The following is a 26,903-nucleotide window of genomic DNA, read 5'->3' as shown; positions in this document are numbered from 1 at the left end:
GATGGAGGATAAATTTTTCCTATCAAATCAATAACTCATCTTCAAAATTGCAAATGTTTGATAATATGATGCAATTCAATCATAAACACATGTTATATCGGTTTACATTTTTGACATGCTTTACATCCTTTAATTATCATATTGGTTACAATCAGCAAACATGTTCAGCGAAAAATATCTATAGCATCAAAGTTCGAGCTTCATTTTTTCAACATAATGTACTTCACACATTCCTTTATGCACTTCACCCACCATGCTTATAGACTCATTTTGTTTGAACATCCCATGTACTTCATTGGTGAAAATAGTGGTGATGGGAATGCCCACTGCTATAAAGATTCAGTTCCCTATAATTCCGAGGCCAACTTTATACTAGTCCGACTGTACACACGAACATCTGATGTGATATATTATTGAAGGATTCACTACTAAGACACAGTGGCACTCCTACTCCGAAGTTAGTAATTAGCTCGGAGTGACCTGAGACCAGAATAGGAGGTGCAGCGCTCCGACCAGACTGTTCCTCTACTGACCGACCAGAAACGAACGACACAATTACTTGCATCAAGTACAGGAAAAGTAAGTCCCTCATCAATCCAAGTCAGTACTCGGCTCAAACAAGAAATACGAACCGTATAAACCAGTTAATGGGACCTCAGAAAGAGAGCATTAAGTAAGGCGTGAGCGGACCTCTGGACTATAACCCTAGGCTGTGTAAGACGAGCTCTCGTCCTCGTCCTCATCTTCATCTTCATTCAAAGAAGGTTGGCCGAGCCGAGCTCTCATCTTTGTCATCATCATCATCTTCATCAGAAGAAGGTTGGCTGAGCCGAGCTCTCATCCTCGTCCTCATCCTCATCCTCATCCTCATCTTCATCCGAAGAAGGTTATCCGAGCTGAGCTTTTGTCTTCGTCCTCATCCTCATCTTCATCCGAAGAAGGTTGGCCGAGCCGAGCTCTCGTCCTCGTCCCCATCTTCATCCTCATCTTTATCCGAAGAAGGTTGTCTGAGCCGAGTTCTCGTCCTCGTCCTCATCCTCATCTTCATCCGAAGAAGGTTGTCCGAGCCGAGCTTTCGTCCTCGTCCTCATCCTCATCTTCATTCGAAGAAGGTTGTCCGAGCCGAGCTCTCATCCTCATCCTTATCCCCATCTTCATCTGAAGAAGATGATAATTCGAGTACCGGGTCGGGGAACCAGTCCGAATACGAACGTGGCCGAAGATCACTCCTGGAGATACGCTCCATTAAGACACGATGCGTTACATGATCCAAAGATTGTGGAGTATCTCCACGATTACAGTATCTACTTGATTGAGTAGATTATGCCGAGATTGACGGACATGATCCCCCAACTCACAGGTATAAATACTAGGGGACCCTATTGTTATAGGTACGCAACATCTGACATTCTCCCTATATTCTACAACTTAGACCCAGATTCCCTTGACCTGACTTAGGCATCGGAGGGTCCCCCGGCCTAGCCAGGGTCTTCTTTGCTCACTGTTTGTGCAGGACTAGGGTTCCTTGGAGGTTCACCGTGCCAAGTGGAGGGTGAACCAGATTTTGTCATCAACACCTACCATTAAAAACTTCTTATGGGATATAAAAGTTTTGGATAAAGCTGATATTTGTCTTTTGTCTTCATCCAAGTCATCGTAACATAATCAACATGTTGTATGGGAAATAAACATGATCATGGGCTTTAAGGTGGGCACTAGAAAGTTTTTAGTGGTGGCCATTGAATCACACTGTTTTCAATGGTGCGACTCACCTGAGATTTGGATCTGCCTCATTTCTGGGCTCATGCCCTAAAATGATTTAGAAAAATGGATGGACTTTGTCAATACATCATGTATTGATGTAGAGCGGGTCGCGGACAGTCTCATGGCCAAGATGGATTAGAAAAGGCCCGGTCGACGACAAAAGTGATCCGGACCGTCAGACCATAGATTGGGCGTATCTCGCAATCCGGAATGAGTTACCTAACGTAAAATATATGATTTTGGGGTAGAACGAGCTACTTTAGCCGACCAACTCAGCTATGTCGGGTTGCGCAGCCCGAAATTGCGGTCATTTCCCTATTTTAATTTCATTTTTACTATAAATAGTAAGTTTTAGTTTGATTATAACTCTTCATCCGTCAGGCTTTAGGAGTTGCGCCCAACATGAAAAGAGCTTAGAATAATTAGGAGAACGGTTTGGTGAAGCCAAATAGGACACTTACTATTTTTGGCCGAAAACCTTGCGCACTAGTAGACATCACGACCGTTTATAAATAGTAAGTTTACTATTTATAGTAAGTCGCGAATTCTAGGAGTTTTAGTTGTAGTTTGATTCTGATTTCTTTCCCATTGCTTAGTACCCCTATTTAAAGGGTTGTGAACTCGTTTTTATTCATTCATTAATCAAATTCGAATTTATTAGAATTTCTTTCTATTTCATGCTTTCTTTCCTCGTGGACTCAAGAAGTCTCTGTGAGGAGTCCAGAGAAGTTCCGTGGATTCGGAATAGTTATCCTCTTGAGGAAGATGGTGCTCAACCTTACGTCCTCCCCTGCATCATGTATCTCCCATAGGACATTTGCAAAGATTTTTTCCTTTTTAAGAATTTATATATTTTTTTAGTAACACCTACTTACAAGTAGGTACTCATTTAATTCTTATGAAGCAATCTCATTGATTGGTGGTCATTTTTATCATTTTAGGGAAAAATATTCATTTAACTAACTTTAGAGGAAAGGGAAGGTATCAGTTTGACAATAACTTGACTAACAAGGTAGCATAGTGAAAACTTGATTAAAAAAATGTATTAAGATGTAAATGTCATGTTAATGAGATACTATTATATAAAAGGAAGATACTATTTTATAAAATTCCTTTTATTTTTTTACTGAGTGACTTCATGAGAAATGGCATGGACCAATAACAGGAGGCAACACCATAACCGACCGAGCCTTCAACACAAACAATGAGCACTTCCATGCACTTTTTTTCATAGTCAAACCTGAGCTTTATAAACCTTATATTAAAAGGTTAGACCTTTAGTTGAAAATAACAAAAAGATATGTTCTTATTTAAAATTCCATGAAGCAGCAAGCCTCTAGATGAAAAGGCAGGCTTAGCTGATCTTCCTCCCAGGGCAAGCTTTTCCTGGACAAGCTTGGTCTAGGATACATCAGAGAACGCTAGTCCGTTTCTATCTTTTTTTGCTGTCTTTTTTTCTTTCTTTTCCCTGCTGGGTTTGTTTCTCCTTTTTTGCTCACAGACCCTGCCATACTTGTAAATTTCCTTACTCTATCATATATGAAATGTCCTTTAGATGAAAAGCATGGAAAAGAAAATTGTATTTTTCGGAAAACTTAGTTTTCAAGAAAGTGTGGGAAAAGAAATATTATTTCTATGTTTGCTTATCAACAACATTTCTCAAAAGAATTGAAGTTTGTTTTCAAATCATATATTTGGCAAAATAAAATTCTTTTTAGAAATTATTTTAGTATCATGTGGTGCCTATCTGTCCAGACATAGGATGTATGGAATTAACAATTAATATTTCCTTTGTAATATGGAAATATTCCTTTAAGGGGCATTTAATGATCAGGTTAAATGGAATATACTAGACAAGCCTATGTTCATCTTGTCCCCATGGTTTCTTGTTGTCTGGCCCACCTTTTTTTTTTCTTTTCTTTTTCTTTTTAACACATGCACACGCACACCCTACACTCATGCTAGTGGAATTTCACCACCCCATGGATACTCAAACCCTTGAGCTTATTTTTTGCCTAACACTGTGGGACAATCTGAATGGATGGAGTGGATTTGACATAGAGAATATGGTGGCCCAATGTGAAACTCAGTTAAAGAAAGTCATCTCGCCCCTTAGAAATTGCATGTTTACATTGAACTGATTAGCTTAAACTAAGCTGATTAGACTGTAGAAGCCATTGTCCCAAACTCACAGTGCAAAAGTCAGATTCTTTGTATAATCCTAACCTTCCATTTGTGGATGCTTACTAAAATGAGATCATTGAATATTTTTCATTTTTAATTAGCCCAATTGGTAGATTGAGTGAAGATACCGTTTCAACACTGAGGTCTTAGTATCGATTCCCTAGTGGGGGTCGCTAACAATGGAGTGTGTACTGACAGTGGATGTTACTAACAAGCTAATTACTGAAAAAATAATAATAAATAAATAAATAAAATAAAATAAAATTATTTAATAGATTTTCATCATTCCATTAGGAAGATTATATAATAAGAGTAATATTAGGTTCATGACACATCTTAACTGAAACCAATAATTGTACAATTTGTTTAAAATTAGTATATTTCTTGCATGTAAACTCTAAATGCATGTGCATAGTCTAATATACTCTGCTAGAGTATCAAATCTTTCTTCCGCACATGCTTATTGCCTATTGATAGTTCCACTAGGAGCATGTTTACTGTCATTGTTACGTGGCTCCAACCATGATGCATGTGTTTTATCCACCTCATCCATCCATTTTGCTAGGTCATTTAATGTTATGAGCCCAAAATGATGCATGTTTGAATCTCAAGTAGACCACACCATAGGAAATAGCGGTGATTGAACGCCCACCATTACATATTCGTGTTTTCCCATTCACCTATTTACTGATTCTTATGGCACTGCTAGTGCATTCAAACTGGGGCCTACTATGACATCTCAATGACATTCACTCCTCCAATCTAGTTTGCTAGTTGATCTTAGGAAATGAGGAAAAAAATATCCCTTCGAATTTGAGGGGCTACAGTAATGTTTATTTTCCATCCAAACATGTCACACCAAACTTAGATGAAGTGAAAATACAAATATTAGCTTTATCGAAAACTTTCATGGTCCACAAGAAGTTTTTAATGGTCAAAATGATCACCGTTTCCTTTACTGTAGGTGTCAGTTTTGGGACCGTGCTCTAAAATGAGCTGGAAAAACTGATGGATGGTGTAGATATACAACACATACATTACTGCTCTTATGAAACAACCACTAGTATTGTTGTATGTTACCTAGTGTGGGTTTCCTTGACTGTGGGAGGGACCTTAATGTATGTTTTGTATATGAATGCCCTCCATGGAATTTTCCAGCTCATTTTAAGACAGTATCAAAAAAATAAAAATAAAAAAATCAGGCAGATCCAAATCTCAAGTGAACTACACCACATGAAAGAGTGGTTATTGAACACTCATTTTATTTGACGTCAGACCTGTTGACAAGGTCACACAGACTTGGATGAAAGGAAAACACAAATATAATCTTGCTCTGAAATTTCACGGCCCACAAGAAGTTTTTAATGGTCAATGAAAACTATTTCCCATGTTGTGGTCCATTTGAGATTAATTTGGATCTACTTTAGTTTTGCAATCACGCTCTAAATTGAGTTAGAAAACTGATGGATGGCATGAATATATATCAAAGTGGGCTAACGCACTCTGGTGTTTTACCCGGGTAACACCCGATCGGCTTCCCAGCACAACACCTGTCCTTACAAGGATAAAAAGGCCATGTTAAAGGCACCACTTCCGTTTCTTTGCCCGACATGGATGGCCTGTTAACGTAGCACAAGAAGGTCATGTGGTTGGAAATGATGTGGAGCCTATAGAGATTCCCAACATAAATCCACTCCGTCCATCAGTTTTGCTGGACCACAATAGCACAGGATTTTAAAAATTAGCATATCAAGAATTCATATGGGCCACACCACATGATGTATGCATTGTATATTGGTGTGGTCCATTATGATGTATGCATTATATATTGGTGTGGTCCATCCATTTTGCCAACTCCGTTTAGGCCATGAACCCAAAAATTAAGCTGATCCAAATCTCAAGGTGGATCATACCATATGAATATGAAAAAGCAAAGCAGAATGAGGTAGTGTATGTTATTGAGATGTCACAGTGGACCCACAGGAAACAGGAGATTCACATGGCTTCAAATTCGGAGGGCATTCTAAAATCCTGTGGGGCTTTTCAAGTTTTATATGGAACCTCTACTCTATCAGGTTATCCTTAATGTTAGGACCTCAAGGCAAAAAATCTGCAGATACACAACTTTGGTGGGCCATACAACGGGGAACAATGGGGATGTCGACAACCATATGTTTGTGTGGGCTACCATGGCATTTATCTTTAATTTAAAAAAAAAAAAAACATTAATAGGTATAACTCACAAAGATGAAGACACAAAATTCTAAGAAACTCAAGTGGGCAACGCCACAAGAATTCCAGGTTTTAGGAGAAAATTTACATAAACCAATTTTGATACCCTGAGGAGTTTTGTTCGGAAAATCTTTTGCATGTACAGCAAAAATAAGGAGCTTCATCTAGTGGAACTGTGGAAGTAGAGGATTTACACACACACACACACACGATGGACCACGTACAACTTGCTGTTTCTTACCTTGAGTGAAACCTGGGTTACTAACAATTCCAAATGGACACATGTTGTCTCTCAGAGAGTCATGCTCCCCTGTGCACCTACGCACGTGTGCACCTTTGCACACTTGTCATGGGTGTCTAATCTGAACGGTCCATGTGATGCGGAATCCCATGAAACCTTCTGCAATAAATTTTCACCTTGATCTAAAATTCTGGTGGGCCATAGCAAAGAGAAATGCAAATCAAGGGAGGAAACTGTTTTCATTTTTCATGGCCCATCAAACTTTTAGATAAAAGTAAAACTTGGTCCTGGGGGGTTTCACGAGGTGCTGCTTCACATGAACGGTTCAGATTTTGGATCCACATCACGTATGATGGGTTCTCAAAAAAGTTCGTATATAGTATGTACGAACCAGTTCGCAGGTGAGCGTTTTCCTATATATATATATATATATATATATAGGCATGCTCTCCTACGCGCCTACGCATGCATGCTCTCCTACGCACCTACGCATGTGAGCACCTTTGGACACGTGTCATGGGTGTCAAATCCGAACGGTCCATAAGATGTGGAATCCTATGAAACCTTACGGGGTGAATTTTCACTATGATCTAAGATTCTGGTGGGCCATAGTAAAGAGAAATTCAAATCAAGGGAAGAAAATGTTTGGCCCACTGAAGTTTTGATTCAAAGTAAAACTTGGTACCAAGGGATTTCATAAGGTTCTACTTCATGTAGACTGTTTAGATTTTCGAGAATCATCAGATATGATGAGTTCTCAAAAAAGTTGATAGGTAGTCCGTGAGAACTGGTTTGCAGGTGAGCGTTCCACATGCATATATATATATATATATATATATATATATATATATATATATATATATATATATCTACTCTACTTATCCATTTTGATAGCTCATTTTAGGACATGCGCCCAAATACCAGGAAGATCCAAATTAAAGCTCAGGTAAGCCACTCTTCATGATATAATGACGATAGATAAACACACTGTTGATGCCTTATTTTTTTAGGTGTCATAGAAGTTCTGGATCAGAGGACGTTCTGTATTCTTGCTACATAGGTGTCCTGATCGGAATCACCTTATGAATAGGTTGATGGTACGTAAAGACTATGGTGAGCCCAAGAAGGTTTCAATGGTTGGCATTTCCTTCCCCACTATTTTGTGAGGCGTGGCCTACTAGAATTTTAGATATCCTGTCCTAAAATGAATCAGTGAAATGTACGGATGAAGTGGATATAACATACGTTCATAATCACGCCAAAGAGCCTGGGTGTAAGAGGCGGATTTGCTTGAAGGCTTTCGCAGGAATGGGATTTTAGGTGGGCCCACCGGGATGTTTGTGAGAAATCCATCCTGTCCATCCATTTTTTTAATATCATTTTAAGACATTTAACAAAAAATGAAGCAGGTCCAAAACTCAAGTTGGCTACGCGAGAAGAAACATGGGGATATAATGACCACTGTTGAAATATTTGTATGGCCACAAAAGTTTTGTATTAAGTTAGGGCTTTTGCGTTTCCACTTCATACCAGTGGTAATGACCTCATACGGAAACATCAAGGTAGAGCTCAATGATGTTTCAATGGTAGTCATTTGTTTCCCCTATGTTTCTCTAGTGTGGCCCACTTGAGTTTTGGATCCGCCTCATATTAGTCACATGTCCTAAAATAAGCTAGCAAAATAGATCAATGGGATAAATTTCTCTAAAATGTTAGAGTGGGCCCCACCTAGCATACTAGCATAGGAACTTTCGGCTAAAGGAAATCCGTGCCTCCTGCGCTCCCTATGATAGGACCGGGATTTCCTGCGAATGGCTTTGGCAGGAAGTTCTTGTGCTTGGATGCAAGGTGGGGTCCATTGTGATGTTTATCTTTAAAGATCATTCTAAGACATGTGACAAAAAATTAGGAGGATACAAAACTCAACTGGGCATACAAGATGAAATAGTGGAGAAAGGAATTCCCACCGATGATACCTTTCTAGGCTCTGCTTTGATGTTTATATGTCATCCAAACCATTTCTAAGGTCATTTTTACTAGGATGAAGTGAAAACACTGAAAAATTAAACCGATACAAAACTTTGTGGCCATATAAATATTTCAATGGTGAAAACTAAATCTCTATTTTTCATCTCTTGTGGCTCATTTGAGTTTTGGATCCACCTTATTTTTTCTCACATGTCCTAAAATGAGATCGAAAAATGGATGTACAGGTTGAATTTCTCACCAATTTCACAGTAGGCCCCACCCCGGAATCCTTGAGCAGGAACTTCCTGCGAAAGCTTTCACAGGAAATCCGCCTCCCCTCTGATAAATGTTACAAGGGAAGCTATATCCGAGCACGCCAGCGAGGGCACAGCCGTAATCCGCCCGGGCATAGCTTCTGCGGGGTCCACTGTGAGTCCATATTTAAAGATAATTATATGGTAGTATTCCAAAAATGAGTCAGAATAAGTCTTAAGTGGGCCACAAAGTAGGGATTGAAGGGCCACCATTAAAAACTTATTGGGAGTTGCAGAAGTTTCGGATCAAGCTGATATTTTTGTTTTCAGTGCTTCATCCAGGGCTACATGACCTTATGAATAAGTTGGATGGTTAAAAAACATCACAGCGGCCCTTTGAGAGGTTTCAGTGGTGGGTGTCATTATCAACACTGCTTCCTTTGGTGTGTTCCACTGGAGATCTGTAACTGCTTCATTTTTTGGATCATGCCATAAAATGATCTGTTAGTAGATATGGACGGTGTGGATATGATGTTTATATCACGGACGCAATCCGCTTCCCAGCTGCCCTGCTTTGACAGAGATGAGTGGCGGCCAATCCTTGTTACACAGAGCCCGTGCAGCCTAAACCTCTGTACGGCCACCATGTTGTCCATCTCACATCCACTCCGCCCATCAGTTTTGCAAAGTCAGGTTAAGATGTGATTCCAAAAATTCAAGTGAGCCACACCACAGAAAACAATGAGAATGAAAACACAAACCATTGAAACCTTCCTGAGGCCTTATATTCCATCCAACCCGTTCATACGGTGACTCCCATTAGGATGTAGGAAAAACAATAATATCATTCTGATCCAAAATTTCTATGGGCCCCAACGAAGTTGACGGTAGGTGTTAAATCCCCAACGTTTCTTATGGCATGGCCCGCCTGAGTTTTGGATCTGTCTCACATTTGGGCTCACATCCAAGGGAGTGGATTAAATACGAACATGTGGTGGGCCCCACAGAGTTTTGGGTTACACAAGGAACATGTAAGAAGGTTGCACGCTCCTCGTGTCCTGCTTTAACACCTCTTCATTAAGGATAACGGGAGCAAAAATCATCCCTAGGAGGGTAAAATATTATCAAAATCCTCCGATAGAAAGGTACAATCATCATTTTCAAAGTTAAAGATTATTATCACACAAAGATGTAATATATTTTCCTACTAGTAGTGCCAAGAATAATGTCATGAAAAGCATCTCAGAATGTGAATTTTCAAATGCCATTTTGAGGTGCATGTGAAAGACCCTCAACTCCAGCATCTATTAGAAAAGATCCAAGTGCTCTTACCTTGCTGAAATAGGGAACCATTGAGTTGATTATATCCCAAATCCAAAACCTCTAGTTTGCTCAAGTTGGCCAATTCTATCAAGATTCAAAGAATTATTAAAAAAAGAAAAAGAAAAAAGAAAGCATTAGAGTAGGAATTAGGAGATGTGAGAGAGGCATGACCATTAAATAATGTTCAAAATATTATCTAACCTAATATTATCAATTTTGGTTTAATTTCTTTACAGTTAATCAACTTACCTTTTGAGGGGAAGCATCCTTCCAAATTATTCCAACTTAGATCAAGGCTCTTGAGGGAGGAGAGTGCGCCCAAATATGGTAGAATGCTTCTATTTAACTGATTCCAACTTAGGTCTAGCTGCTCTAGGTTGCCCAATCTTGACAACATTTCAAAACTTGTATATAAAATTCCAAGAGGTGAATACTCCACATCAACACCTGTGTGTAGAAGTCCAAAGTAATTGCCCTTCAGAGACAGACTCTTGAGGGACGAGAGTGAACCCAAATATGGTAGAATGCTTTCATTGAACAAGTTATAGGTCAGGTCAAGGTGCTCCAGCTTGCTCAATCTCGACCATCTTTTGAAACCTGCATAGGATGACGTAAGTCCTGTGTTTAGGGCCTCTACTTAGAATAGGGGAAAATCCTAACCATTCTTAATCTTACATGAAAAATAAAATAAAATTATTTCCTCAAATACAGCATGCATGGCAAGGGTAAACACTAACTAGGGGCCTTTATTCCCTAACATATGACCTTGTGCGCCGGATGAAACAGATTGAGTTGTAAAGATTAAAAATGTTCCCCTGTATATTTGTGGGAGAATGCCTCAAATCACAACAACTCTGTTTTTGGTTTTTCCAATCATCATCATCATCATCAACTCAATTAAAATGTTGACTTGTTTTCTCAAGTCCCCCTTGAAATTGTCAGAATTACAATTCAGGACTCATTGGTTAAGAAAGCCAATCATAATCAACTTAATTAATTTTATTTTTTAAATTGTTGACTTGTTTTCTCAAGTCCACCTTTAAATTGTCAGAATTACAATTCAGGACTCATTGGTTAAGAAAGCCAACGGGTTTTCAATTTTGGCCATGTCCAACTCATTTGACCAATAATTGCAGTTCAATAATAAGTGCTCCAAATGGAATCTTAGTGTTGCAAACATACCTTGCCATCTCCACCTGAATTCAAATTGGCACTGTTGAGTGTGTTTGGATGCACTATCAAATTAAATTTCAATTATTAAATTTGAACTCCATTTTTGCATACATAGATTTTTGCAATGTATAAATAAAATAAAATGGCTGAAAGAGCAGACGTAGTTGCAGATCTTTGTGCTGTATACCATGTTTTATTTATATGGAACATCTACCCCCTCAATCAAGTTATCCTCGTGCTGCTATATGATGTCGGGCCACAAACAATGGAACAATGGGGATCGGATGACAATGATAAGTTTGTGTATGAGGGTACCATGGTATGTATCTTTAGTCTAACACATTAGTTAGGTGCAACTCAGTAAGATGAAAGAAGATATGAAATTCTTCATGATTCAAAACCCAGGTGGGCAACACCACGTGAACTTAGAGATTTTAGGAGAAATTTTACGTCGAGACATGGAGGAGCTTTGTACAGGAAAATTTGACATGGACTGAGAAAATAAGTGGCTTCACCCGATGGACAGCAAGGATTTTACGTATAAAACATGGTGGGCCACTCAGAGCTTGTTGTTTCTTGCATTCTTTGAAACAGTGTTATTCATGATTTGATGTAGAGCAGTCGTGGACACTTTCATGTCCAAGATGTGCCAGAGAAGGCCCGATCGGAGGCATAAATGATAAGGATCGTCGGAACCTTAAAACAGACGTATCTCCCAAACCGGAATGAGTTATTCAATCGTACCATATATAATTTTGGGATCGGAGAAGCTACTTTAGCGAACCAACCCCGCAACGCCCGCAATGCCGGGTTGCCACGCCAAATTTGTGAGATTCCATCATATCGATGGTCAAAAGTCCATTTTAATTTAATTTTTATTATTTATAGTAAGTTTTAGTTCGATCATAACTCTTGATCCTTTGTGCTTTAGGAGTCGTGCTCAACATGAAAAGCGCTTAGAAAAATTGGGAGAACAATGTGGTTAGGCCATGTTAGACACTTACTATTTTTGGCCGAAAACCTTGAAGTCTAGTAGAACTCACATTTTTTAGGGAGTTTGAGTTGGAGTTTGATTCTAAAAATTCCTTCTAAGTTTGGTATCACTATTTAAAGGATTGCAAATTTGCTCTTATCATCAATTAATCTATTTTCGAATTAGAATTTATTTCTATTCTTTCTATTTTATCTCGTTGATTTGAGGAATCTCCGTGAGGAGTCTAGAGATGCTCCGTGGATTTGGTGTAATTATCTCCTTGAACAAGACAGTGATTGACCTCATCACATCCATCCTTGCATCATGATTCCACTTGGATGCCACTTATTTTGCAGGGCATGGTTGGCATGTTTTATCTAATTTAATAAGAGCTATTCTAATAAATTTCTTTATACTAGCTCTTATTGTAAAATAAGTTCATTTGGTAAAATAAGCTCTTATTTAAAAGAGCTTTTATTTGAAGTAATCATTTTTGGTGAATCATTCAAATAAAAGCTTATTTAAAGGATAGTTGCTATGATTTTAAAAAATTGCAATAACTCTATTTCAAATGAGCATGTTCCTTCATTCCTTTCACCTTAGATGTTGGCCATTGCACGTGGATTGTATGTCACGTGGAGCGCACTTTTGATGTGGACAGTCCATGTGGGTCAAACATTTGAGTGGGCCATGTATTATGCAAGACCTACTTTGGATGTAGACCATTCAACCTTTGATTTGCACCATCCATTATGTGGGGGCCCACCTTGATTTAGGTCATCCATTATGTGGGGGCAATGCACCTTGATTTAGGTCATCCATCATGTGGAGCCCACTATCAATGTTAATTTTCCTTCATGTAGGTCACTTGAATGTCCACTACCCATCAAATGGAGCTCACATTTGATGTGTCCATCGTGTGGGCCGTGCCTTCAAAGTGGGTTGTCCATCTTGCAGACCATTCATCATTAGGGATGACTTTTGATGTGAAATGTCCATTATACAGGGCCCACCTTGATTTGGATCATCTATTAGGTGGGTCCCACTTGATATAGGTAGTCCATCATGCAAGTCCACAGTTTGATGTGGGCCATTCATTATATAGGGACCATCTTTAATGTGGGTCATCCCTCATGTGAGGCCCACTTTTGATGTCCACTATCCATCGTGTGGGGGTACCCCTTCTATGTTGAGCATCAATCATGGTGGGCTACTTTGGATATGTGTCTTTCACTATATGGGGCCACACTTTGATGTGATCTATCCATCATGTGAGGCTTACTCCATCATTTATCTGGGTCCACCTTAATGTGGACCATTAATCATGTGGAGCCCCACCTTCAATAAGGGTTATTCATCATGTGGGCGCTCCTTTGATGTCAACTTTACATCATGTGAGCCCATCTTCAATGCCACCATCCATCACGTGTGTTGCACCTTTCATGTGGACTGTCCATCATGTGGGTTCCACCTTTCATTTGGACCTCCCATCCAGTGGGTTCCAACTGGTATAGATCGTCCATCATGCGAAAGGCCATCCATCATGCGGGCCCCACTTTTGATGTTAGCCTTCTATTATGTGGGCCCACCTTGATGTGTGCACCATTCAGCATGTGGGGCCCCTACCTTCAGTATGGGTCCATCCTGTGGGCTACCTCAGAGAGAAAGACAGAGAGAGATGAGAAGCCGCAAACCAGAGAGTGAGAGGAAGATAGCAAAAAAATAAAATATGTGAAGGTAGTTTTAGTATTTTTAAATTTTGATAAAGCCCCAACCTTTACCCACTTAAGCTCAATAAGATCTAAAAGAAGTGAACCATCCCCAGCTTATGGTAGTACTTATTTTTTCATTTCTAGATAAATAAATTTTATAATTAGACATTTACCAAACCATCCAAAAGTGTATTTAAATAAGCCAATAAGCTAGTATTTGTAGTCATGTCAATCATGTCCTCAATCTTAGTAGGGTTAGAGCAATCCATGTTACCCAAAGTGAGGCCCATAGCTGTCTTTCTATTTTGGTAGCTCACTAAAGGAAAAAAGCCCAAATGTAAGGAAGATTCAAAATTCAAGTGGATTATGCCTTAAGAAGCAATATTGGGGATGAAAACGCCCAATGTTGAAACTTTTTTGTGGGCAATAGAAATTTTGCATGAGCATAATATTTTGTTTTTCCTACATCTAGTGGAAGTCATCTTATGCATTAGTTAGATGGCATAAAAAGATCGCGGTGAGCCATTGGAAGGCTTCAATATTGTTGGCATTTCTATCCCCACTATTTAATTCTTAGTGTGTTAAGGTGTGGCTTACTTGAGTTTTAGATCTCCATCATGTTTGGGCTCATGTCCTAAAATAAACTAGTGAAATTGATGGACGAAGTGGATATAACACAAACTTTATGATGGGCTATGTAGAGCTTGGGTTACTGGATTCGTGCAATCCCACCATACAAAGCAAGATTTACCATGCACGGAGGCCAGTTACATGCAATCCATGTGATACCTAGCTTGTGTAATCTTGTGATACCTATCTCATGTAACACAAAGCTTTGTGAGGTCCTTTGTGATGTCCAGGTGAAAGCCACTTACCAAGTTATGTTAGCTATTGTTTACACTCGTTTTTGGCACACCTACATGGATTAATAAGACTTAACCACATGATGTCACCACGAACCTAATACTGACAGAATCATACTCGTGCCTAAAGATATATTTGGCCCCTTACCCTTCGCAATACATTTCCCATCATAAATGAGGTGGCACAAAACCATACGCATGCTTTTAAGAGAAATGAAGCAACAAATGACATGTAACCCTAATTTGTGTGGCACATGACCAAGAAAGCATACCTGACACATCTATAAAAGACCCACGGAGGTAAGGATCCTTTCATATATTTGGATATGCTTGCTACAGTTGTCTCTCACAGGCCTTTTAAAATGGGAGATCTTCCTAAAGACGTTTAAAGCTCTAGTGGTGATTAAAAAGATTATGAATATGTGAAGATGACCAATATATGATGATATTAGAGTCAAAAGAATGAGACAAGATCAGGATCTGGTGGATCCAATTTCCCCAGTTCCACAAAAATTCAAGGGAACAATAGGTCATGAATAGAGATGGCTCTATCAAGTTAGATTTAGATATAATGGTGTCCTAAACAAATCCTCGAATATACACGGCCATGTAAAAGTGGAAATCTAAAAATGAGTTTTTGATTTATGGAGATTTCATGGGAAAAGAACACTAGAAGGCCGTGGCTGTTAAGGATCTTAGACTAACAAGTAAACTCGATGAGAGTTTTGCCACATCCAAAAGCTATAAAAGGAGAACGTGGTGAAGAGCTCGAGGCCCTTCCCAAACACATTATATCTACAGTCTTTATTTTTATCTTTCTATCATAATTTTTATGACCAAGAGAAAATTAAATGTCCGCGACCATCCATTGTCAGATTCCTATCAACTAAGTTCTTACTTAGAAGATTAAACACTTAGTTCACATTTTGCTGACTATCTGCCTAGATCATCCGATCATACAAAAAAAAATAATCATATTTTTATCTCTTGTTTTACTTTATTCTTTAGTTTATTTTGATACTCTATCGATTGTAATGAGCATCATTCACAAATTAATAAAAGAAACATTATTTTAGCATTCTTTTCTTTTATTTGTCCATCTTTGTTCCTTTAAAAAATATATTTGTTGCAATTATTAGTGAAAGAAAAGTCCTGAATGTAAGGTAAAATTATTCAATCAAGAAGGACTAACAACTATCCTTATGCAAATCGCCTAATCATTGGTAGAACGGGTGGTTGTGAAAGTGTCTAGATCCTCAAATCTGGTCTTAATCAGTCCATCAAAGCATTGGGGGCACCAACGTTCAATCAAGCATCAAGTCAAGTATGACTCTAGCACGCTCACACTTTCTAATCACAGACGTTAACTGAGTAAAGGCCCTTGCTCACATGTGTAGCCTCGTGTTTGATTGAATTACACAAAAAAAATTTGGCAAGCGTTGTGGGACCCAGTAAGCTACCTTTAGTATTTATCAATAAATATGATGCCTCCTAAATTTTTTTTAAAAAAATGTAGTTCTATTTATGGTGTTGTAGATGAGCAATAACACTTGGGCTTGCAGTTCGAGCCCATAGTCAAGTTGATACATGATCTTCTCAACTATCTTTGATGACTTTTTCATACATTTTCTCATAATGGAAGAACATATGCAGCAGATTGTCAGAGGAATCAATGTACAATAAAAGATATTCGAGAGATTGGTTGAAGGTTTCCTCCAAAAACTTCCAATTACTAATATTACCCAATAAGCCCCCCAATCATCCAATTGAATAAAAGGCAAAACGACTGACTGAGCTATATACAAGAGCAAGTCAGACCGAACCTCGAAGCCAACCTATTTTGCATAAGTGGTGGCAGTAAGGAGCAACCAAGATGTTCAATTTTATGATCAACTAGAATACCTCGACTGATAGAATCATTATGTTCATTAGGGGCAATTCCCAACCCATGTTGATAACATGAGGTGAGCAACCTTTAATTTGTCCAGTTGTTCAAAGCAATTTTCAGGGGACCAAACCTCGAAGCCAACCATATTTGCATAAGTGGTGGCAGTAAGGAGCGGAAAAGATGTTCAATCTTACGATCAACTAGAATACCTCGACCGATAGAATCATTATGTTCATTAGGGGCAATTCCCAACCCATGTTGATAACACGGGGTGAGCAACCTTTAATTTGTCCAGTTGTTCAAAGCGGTTTTCAGGGGGCCAAATATCAAAGGAGATAACCTTCGACTGACCCAATCGTCTGTCAAGGGTATCATAGGACAAAGACACATGGGGGCAATCTCTAACTAGTCCTCTTGTCCAGAATGACTATTACCATGTAAAGGTGCTTAGGGGGGAAACCTCTTGCTGCTCCTCCCCTAGTGGTTGTCGATCACGTGGCGTAATGGACATACCCTAGGCAATCTGAGTGACACCTCAGTTGAGTAGAACTATCAGGCTTGCAATAGATGGTTGACAGGGATGATGTTATAGGACTCGTTTAGGAACATGGGGTCCAATCGAACGACCAACGAATCGCTTCGCCGATTTATAGGAAATCATACTTTTGAGTGGGTTGATCAATATTATGAGTTTTCCAGAGATTTCAAGTTCCCTAAGTTCACACTTTTCTCTAGAGAAGGTGAGACCTCTACAATTAAGCACATTGGTTGCTTCACCATGCAATGTGGTAAGTCGTTTCTTAATGGTTTTTTAAACTGATGTTGTTCAGGAATTCTTTAAGAGCAACCACTTTCACATGGTACACAAACCTCTCTGCTATCTCAATGCAATCCAGGAATGATATGGAAGAGAGAATTCACATACAGTTCCACTGAACTGAGCTTGATGTATCCATAACCGACTTGTTTAGGCCTTGAAAACTATCTAACGAGATGATCAATCATTTCATCGCTTGGTTCAACGGTGCCAAAAATCGTTGTCCAGTTATTCTCCCTGAGGCTGAGTTTTTGGGCTCACCTTACAAGGCATGGTTTTTCGAGCTTCAAAAGCAATCTGAAGGCATGTACATTGAACATCTGTTTGAGTTGTTAACTAGGGCAATCTAATACAAGCACATCTTCTAAAAGGAAAAACAACGAATGAGCACATCCAAGGACACATCTTATCGTGACTCGAACTATTAGTTGGTTGTAGAGAAAATACTCCTCACATGGTCAGACGAAGACCATGACACCTGTCACAAGGTGGCCATGGCCAAGATAGTTGGCACACGATTATGTGAGTGCTATGTCCTGAAAAAGGTCGAGTAAAAGGCCTCACCCTGTATAAACTTAAGGAAAGGTTCCTCTGAAACTCCAAGGTAATATACTTTTGATATCTATATTGCCTAGGAGATGTTAGACATTCTATTGGAAGCCAAGTTCATCATGCTTCCAAACCACCAAAAGATTCCATTAGTGAAGGAATTCAAATAAGAGATATATGTCAAGTATAATAGAACTAAGACTCATTCTAAGAATTGTAACATGTTTAGGAATATGGTGCATCAGAACATGAGCAAAGACCTCTTGAATTTCTCAAAAAAGGAGGAGATGGGAATTGATGTAGAGTGGGTCGCGAACACTTTCATGTCCAAGATGGATCAAAGAAGGCCCGATTGGAGGCAGAAGTCATCATCAAGACCATCAGAACCTTAAAACTGGCATGTCTCACAAACCGGAATGAGTTACTCGATGTAACATTTATGATTCTGAGGTAGGAAGAGATAATTTATCCAACCAACCCATCTATGCCAGGTTGCCCATGTCGAATTTGCAAGATTCCATCAGATCAACGGGCGAATTTTCTATTTTTTTTTTGTTTTTACTATTTTTAGTAAGTTTTAGTTTGATTGCAACATTTCATCTGTTGGGCTTTAGGAGTTGTGTCCAACATGAAAAGTGTTTAGAAAAATTAGGAGAATAAAGTTGTTAAGCCACATAGGAAACTTACTATAAATAGTAAATTTACTATTTATAGTAAGTTCTGAATTTTTGTGAGTTTTAGTTGTAGTTTAATTTGGAAACTTCTTCCAAGGCTTGGTATCCCTATTTAAAGGGTTGTAGACTCATTTATTCTAGATATAAATTAATATATGAATTTTCATAAATATTATTTATATTTTCTTACTTTTTCCTCGTGGATTTGAGAAGTCTCTATGAGAAGTCCAGAGAAGCTTTGTGGATTTAAAGTAATTATCCCCTTGAAGAAGATAGTGGTCGACCTCATCACGTTCATCACTGCGCCAATTGGTATCAGAGCTAGGTTTCCTCTCGAGCCAATGACAAACAATGAAGGTATGGACCAAAATCCTATGGACGATGATCCAGGGACTTGTTATCTTTCGAAAAGAATGGAAGCTTTCCATTTAGAGAGTCAGTTGACCATGCAAGGGCTAGCTACAGACAACCCTTGACTGTCTTACAGATGGGTTACTTCTGTCCCGAGCACTAGGCGATGCTCCACCGCTTGTGGTTATTGTACGGCATGACCTTGATTTTCATAGAGCACTTCCAGTAGTAAATCGTAGGGCTACACCAGATGATTCAAGTTCTAGTGACGAGGACCTTAATGAAGAATTTACTCAACAACCAATCCATGGAGTCAATCATCTAAATTATACTGAAAGAGAGTATCGAGGTAAGGCCGAACTTCCTAGTTTTAATTGGTTATTATGTATAGAAATTTTCTTAATTAGCTAGCCAAAGTAGAAATATATTTTAATTATATAGACGTGCCAGAGCATAAAAAGGTGAAATTAGTAACGTTTAAATTAAAATCTGGTGCTTTTGTATATTGGGAGCAATTATAACTCTCACATGCCCGACAGAATAAGGCGCTCATCTCATCATGGCCACGAATGAGATGCCTTCTTCGATCATGATTCCTTCTTTGTGATTATGAGTAGGTATTATTCCAACAATATCAAAACTGTTGATAGGGGAATCGAACCATCACCGACTACACCGAAGAATTTCAATAGCTGGCAATGCGAAACTACCCGTCAGGACCATGGATGAAGCGGTTCAATTGGGCTACTATTTATATATGGGTTACGATTGACGATTCAAGATCGAGTTTAGATGCACCCAGTCAAGACCATGGATAAAGCGATTCAATTGGCAAGTATGGCAGAAATGCAACTTGCAAGAGTTCCTGATCGGCTATATCCTTTAACTCGACCCCTCATGACAAGTCTAATGTAGGATCTAATGCTGGCACGAGGAAAAGAACCAATAGGAGAACATCATCAACCTCCTACAACTGCAAACTGTGATATGGGCAGTGGCTCATCTAGACATCAATGTGTAACACCCACAACAGTGGGCCCAATCAGGATTAAAAATCCTTACGTTCAGCTAAGGTCAAACAATCGTTACCATTGTGATGGTGGACGAGTTGTATCTACCAACGACAAAATATCCTTCCCTGTACTCAATTAGTTGGATAAAAAGGTGAACAATACCAAGGTAACTAAATAATGCATTGTCTCGTTTTCAATTGGCAAAACTTATAAGGATCAAGTACTTTGTGACGTCGTCGACATGGAAGCATACCATATGTTACTCGATCGACCATGACAGTCGGACCATGATGCGACCCACCGAGGATGAGACAATGTTTACGTCTTCGTCAAGGATAGCCAAAAAATAATCCTTACTCCTACTGCACCAGAGAAACACCCCAAAGCTTCTAAAGTGGAGGGGAACTACCTCTTAACCATTCGAGATTTCATGGAGAAATCCAAGGAAGCTGGCAAGGTATATACCGTAATGGTAAAGGGCGAGGAATCGAAACCCTTAGACATTCCCCAAAGTTTAAGGCCTTTCATGAATGAATTTAAAGAATTTTAGCCTAAAGATTTACTTGATGGATTGCCCCTCATGAGGGACATCCAACATCACATAGGCCTTTTTTTTTGTCTGGATTGCCCAACCACCCTCATTGTTAAGTGAGTGAGAAAGAATGTCAGATCTTGCAAGCAGATCAAGTGAAGGTAATGATCGATACTAGTTAAGTCAAGAAAAGTATGAGTACATGTATTGTGTTAACTCAAGAGCCAAATATCAAGTAAAAAAAAGGCAAATAAGCATTGACATCAAAAGTTATCTCGGAATCATGAGCTAAGTCCCTTGAGTAACTTGTGGACGAGTTTTTTCCAAGTGAAGGGGTCTGATGTAGAATGTCTCACAGATACATTCCTAGCATGGTTGGACCAAAAGAAGGTTGACCGTAAATTGATCATAACTTTTGATCCACGTATCGTTACGGCGCACCATACCAAGTATGAAGAACCAAAGTAGTACAAGAACTCGAGGACGAGTTATTTTGAAGTGGAGGAGAGTGATGTAGAGCAGGTCGTGGACACTTTCATGTCCAAAGATGGATCAGAGAAGGCCCGATTGGAGGCATAAGTCATCAAAACCGTCGGAACCTTAAAACAGGCATATCTCGCAAACCGAAATGAGTTATTCAACGTAGCATATATGATTTTGGGGTAGGACGTGCTACTTTATCCAACCAACCTAGTGAGGCCAGGTTGCCCATGCTGAATTTGTGAGATTCCATCAAATTGACGGTTGAATTTCCTATTTATTTTCGTTTTTACTATTTTTAGTAAGTTTTGGTTTGATTGTAACTTTTCATCTGTTGGGCTTTAGGAGTTGTCCAACATGAAACGTGTTTAGAAAAATTAGGAGAATAACGTGGTTAAGCCACATAGGAAACTTACTATAAGTAGTAAATTTAGTATTTATAGTAAGTTACGAATTTTAAGGAGTTTTAGTTGTAGTTTAATTCTGAAACTTCTTCCGAGGCTTGGTATCCCTATTTAAAGGGTTATAGACTTGTTTATTGTAGATATCAATTAATTTATGAATTTTCATGAATACTATTTTTATTTTCTTGCGTTTTCCTTGTGGATTCGGGAAGTCTCTATGAGGAGTCCAGAGAAGCTTCGTGGATTTGAAGTAGTTATCCCCTTGAGGAAGATGGTGATTGACTTCATCACGTTCATCCTTGCGGCAGGAATTAATTGAGATCCCCTTCTCGGGGCAGCCAATGATAACATCTCTAAATTGAGATGATAACGACCTAAGGAAAAGCATGTCGAAATGGTACACCTGATCGATTGATCGCATGCGCTACCGGTTGAGATACGGTCAGTCATTACCAAGGGTACCGATAGTCCAGCATCGTCCATAATAACCTAACTAAGCACAAGCAAAGGGCTCACCCCTAGCCCTAAACGAAAGGTTCATTTCAAAGGGAATAATCATCAAAGACCGATTAGCTAAAACCAAGGATAAAGATAAAGCGCCAATGGTCAACCAAGACCCAAAAGGTTCGAATATTGTTAGACCTTCCTAGAATCAGTCTACACAAATCCCTCGTCTGTTATACTTGTCATAAAAAGATAACTCAAGGAGGGAACTACACGGTTCAATAAACCCCGACATAAGGCTAAAACGCCACCAACACATGGTTAGGTTATCGTCTGACAACTGCCCAGTCAACAATCAAAGCAACATAGCACGAAGAAAGCAATCCTTAGCAAAGCAGTCCGTTCCAAAGAGAACAACAAGAAAGACGCCCGGGTCCTGATCTAGATGCATGTAGTTGCCCAATCTGGACAATATTTCAAAACTTGTGTCTGGAATTCAGCAAATCAATCGTGGCAGCCCAGGGTCCAGATCTAGATGCACGTAGTTGTCCAATCTGGGCAATATTTCAAAACTTGTGTTTGGAACTCTAAAAGAATTGGTGTTTAGATACAAACTCTTAAACTCTTCAGGGATGAAATGACATCTTAATATGGTAAAATGCTTCTATTGAAGTGGTTACAACTCAGATCAAAGTGCTCTAGATTACTCAATCTCGACTATCTTTTGAAACCTGCATATGGGTGACATCCTCTGTTTAGGACCTGCTTAGAACAGGGGAATAATCCCAACCATTATTAATTTTTCATTAAAAATAAAATAAAAATGTTTACTCAAAAACATAACATGCCTAAGAGGAAACATTTAGGAGGGCCTTTTGTTTCCAACACTCTCCCTTCCCTTGGATCTTGTGTTCAGCATGAAACAGATGGCAATGCTATAGTGAATTGACATACAAAGGTAAAAAGAATGTTTTCCTATATTTATGTGGTAGATGGCCTCAAATCCCAAGAACTCTCTCTGTTTTTATTTTTTTTTTCACTGTCATCGTTGAAGCCTTATATCAATTGGTTTTTATCAAGTCCAACTTGAAATGGACAAAGTTACAATTTAAAAGTCAGCCAGTCAAGTGCGTTTGGATGCACTATCAAATTGAATTTCAAATTCTGTAGTGACCCCTGTGGGTTCCACCGTGGTGTATGTATCTTATCCAGGCAGTCCATTCATGTTGCAAGCTCATTTTAGGGTATGAGACCAAAAAAATGATATAGATCCAAAGCTTATGTGGGCCACACCATATGAAGAAGTGGGGATAGTGACACATACCGTGGACACCTTCCTAGTGTCCAGCGGCCATGTTTATTTTCCATCCGACCTGTTCATAAAGTCACTTAAACCTAGATGAAGGCAAAACAAAAAAAAAAATAATAATAAAAATCTGCTTTATCCAAAACTTTTGTAGCTTCACAGGAAGTTTTCAGCAGTAGGAATTCAATCTCCACTGTTTCCTGTGGTGTGCTCCACTTGAGCTTTGGATCTGCCTCACTTCTGTGATGATGATCTAAGATGACCTGGAAAAATGGATGGACTGCATGAATGGTTGGCACTGGAGGATCGCTACAGAATCTGAGTCCTCTCTCCTCCGTCCCCTCTCTTCAATCACTTTAGGTTAAAGCTAAAGGTGGCTTCTTTTGATCGACCTCAGGCCCTTAAAAAAATAAGAAGACGAAGAAGAGGAAGAAAGCACTGAAATCTACCTTTGTTTTTCGCCACAGTTGAGCTTATAATATGGCAGAAGATGTAATATTATTATCTGCTACTACTGATGGCAAGAATCAACAAGCATCTCAAAATGTGAAATTTCAAATGCCATTTTGATATGCATGTGAATGACTCCGATCAGTAAGATCCATATGCTTTTATATAGAAGGGATAGTGAGCAATTCAGCCTCTCATATTTCAAATCGGAAACCTCCAGATTGCATGTTTGGAAGTGTGACTGAGGCATAGCCACTGACTCCATTTCAAAATATTGTTTTAAAATTGATCAACTTACCTTCAGAGGGGAAGTGTCCTTCAATAATATTCTTGTAGCTTAGATCAGGAGTCCTGAGGGATGAGAGTGAACCCAAATAGAGAAAAATGCTTTCATTGAAGGAGTTAAAACTGAGGTCAAGGTGATCTTAGAATGGGAAAAATCCCATATGGGTGACGTCCTGTATTTAGATCCTGCTTAGAATGGGAAAAATCCCAACCATTCTTAATCTTTCATTGCAAAAATAAATAAATTTCCTCAAATGCATCATGCCGAAGACGAAACACCAGGGGCCTTTATTTCTAACACACTGCGTTAGATCTTTTGTTCAGCATGAAACAGATGGTGATGCTGGAGTGAATTAAATTGCGACTGTTAAAAATGATTCCCCTGTATTTATGTAGGAGAAGGCCTCAATTCCAACAACTCTGGTTTTTTTTTTTTTTTTTTGTCTTTGTCTCCAAGTCGTCCTCATTGTCATTGAAGCCCTGTTTTTTCAGGTCCAAATTGAAATTGACAGAATTACAATTGAGAAACGAGAAATCACTACATACCTTGATATCTTTGCACTTCAATTTATTAGGACATCTGAAGGCAGCCCTGTTTTAAATCATCAAGGAAGAATGTTAAGATTGTAGGAGATAAAGGTACCTTCATGATCAACCCAACCAGCGAGGTTATTCCTGGATAAATCGAGGCTCTGCAGTTCTCCAAAGGATAGAAGTAAGTCAGCATTCAGATACCATTCTCCCAACTCGTATTCCCTTGTCTCACTGAGAGAAATTTCAGTCAGTCGGCCTGTCCCATTGTTGCACTTGATTCTTTCCCAACTACAACAGTCAGTCCCATCCTCCCATGTAAGAAGATAAGACCCATTCGGGTAATTGATGGAAGCTTTGATCTCCAAGAGAGAAGTCCTCTCCTTGTCCAAGCACCCAAGACACCCATCACTACAGTACTGAACATAAAGCAAAGCCCACAACCACATGACCAATGCCCAATCCATGGAAATTGTATTAGTTTTCTCCTCTGTATTCCAGCAGGAGAATGTTCTTCAATTTATAAGTGTAAAAGTTCTAAGGTTGGTCAGGGTCGAGGGACGCATGGGATAGCTGATGTGTGTGGCTTATTGGGTTGGGTTTCAAGTGACGGTGGCCCACTATATATAATGTTTATTTTATCCATGCCGTCTATCCATTTTGGATTATTATTTCAGTGCATGAGCTAAAAAATAGAGTGGATCCAAATCTAAGTGGACTACACCATGGGAAAACAGAGATGATTGAACACCCAACATTAGAAACTTCCTAGCGGCCACTGTAATGCTTATTTTGCAATCCAAATGGTCGATTAATGAAGAGAAAACACAAATACTAACTTGATCCAGAACTTTGTGGCTCAAAGGAAGTTTTTAATTGCAAGCATTTAATCACCAATTATCCCTGTGGTGTGGTCCACCTAAGATTTGGATATTCCTAATTTTTGGGCTCATGCCCTAAAATGAGCTGGCAAATTGGATGGACAGCAGAGATAGAACACATTCATCATGTGGATCCCACTCATTGTTAACATGCAATCCGTGTCCGTTTGGAAGACGCATTTGAGAATTTCGGTGGGAAGAGAGTGTCGCGTGACAGTGATGGTTATCTTGATACCCACGGCACATTTGACTTGAAATTTTTTTATATCCCTCTTTATGTATTTGTTGAATATCCCGTCATTCCATCTGTCTTTTTGTCTCATTTTAGGACGTCTCCCAACCTTTAGAAGATACAAACTCAAGGATACCACACCGCTGAAAACTGTGACGAGTAACCATTACAAACTTTTTGTGGACCACGAAAGCCTCCGATCAAGCTGATCTTTATGTTTTCCCTTCATCCAGGCCTTCTTGACATTATCACTTATATAGGAGATCAATACCATTAAAACAATCCTATTAATCCTGACCCTTTACCACTTATATATATTGGAGATCAATACCATTAAAATAGTAGGAACCATCATGATGATCAACCGGCACAAAGTTAGAGTTGTTTTCTCATCAGGTGGACCACAACATCAGAAGTAATAGGCAACCAACAGTCTATCTTAACGTACAAGTGGAGCCCACCAGGTGATTAGATCACCCTTATTGTTTGAAATGGACAACCTTCCTAGCTGAGCGTATGGTTTTCATAGAACTGATCATGTCCAATCGTAAGTGTGATGTTGGCGTGAAACATGGTACGGTGCCACAACACGGTGGCAGCATTGAACCGTTCATGTCATACACACACTATCCAGGTCCATTGTTCACCTGGAACATAGCAGGAAAATGAGTGATGCTCTGATACTCTAGAATAGCATGATGGATGATACACAGGTATGTAAAAAAAAAAAAACTCAGAAGCGGCTTCAGTCGCATGGAAATATATAATCCAAAATAAACCGTACATAATATGCTTGCCAGTTTAGATGAATCGTCAACCCAAAAGTTTTTTTTTTTTTTTGTACTTCTAATTGGTATATATATAGATATATATATATATATATATATATATATATATATATATATATATATATATATATATATAAAACAAGTGTCAACGAATCAGAGGTTAGCATTGTTTGACCCATCTGAGTATCTTCTTTAGCCACCGGAATTTGGTTCTTTTTAATAACCTAAACCAGCAATGTGATTGGGATTCTCTTAGATGGGGGATGCCTGAAACATATCTCACATTGAATCTTTTAACCTTTGATTATACAAGGGTATGGCAATCAAGCAAAAGAGCTACATTTCAAAGAGTTGAAATAGTCTAAATTGAGATAGTTTTCTTGCCTATCTACTATATAATGTGAGACTGATTGGATTTGAATTATTGGAATGACTCATAAACCCAGGTCAAAGCCCCAGTAGACACAGCAAACCTATTATTCTACCACCCAATGAGAACTTAACAATGTGCATTTAGCTCATTCTACATACATGTGGAAGGTCTCTCCATACAGAGAGGCAGAAATACAAATATAGAACATTTAGTGAGAT

The 26,903-nt window shown here is 38.9% G+C and overlaps 1 protein-coding gene across 9 annotated transcripts in view; it reads right to left on the bottom strand.

The window, feature by feature from the left end:
- The window catches only part of LOC131221490 (receptor-like protein 56), a 106,773-nt gene extending 81,760 nt beyond the window's left edge, over positions 1–25,013 (bottom strand). For 2 of the 9 annotated variants that reach the window (XM_058216755.1, XM_058216754.1), the window contains exons 1-2: positions 24,524–25,008; positions 10,216–10,563 (exon numbers count right to left, since the gene is read on the bottom strand). In XM_058216755.1, coding sequence (XP_058072738.1) covers positions 10,216–10,563; positions 24,524–24,878 — 703 coding nt within the window. In that variant the 5' untranslated portion in view covers positions 24,879–25,008. Of the gene's footprint in view, positions 1–9,975; positions 10,051–10,215; positions 10,564–24,523 lie in introns of all 9 variants that reach the window. The other 7 variants (XM_058216757.1, XM_058216756.1, XM_058216759.1 and 4 more) reach the window with 6 other exon arrangements.
- Positions 25,014–26,903: the final 1,890 nt, after the last annotated feature.

Source organism: Magnolia sinica, chromosome 12 (genome assembly GCF_029962835.1).
Source record: "Magnolia sinica isolate HGM2019 chromosome 12, MsV1, whole genome shotgun sequence".
NCBI classification, from domain to species: Eukaryota; Viridiplantae; Streptophyta; class Magnoliopsida; order Magnoliales; family Magnoliaceae; genus Magnolia; species Magnolia sinica.
The sequence above is the reverse complement of the archived record's forward strand: the minus strand, read 5'-3'. Positions and strand labels throughout refer to the sequence as shown.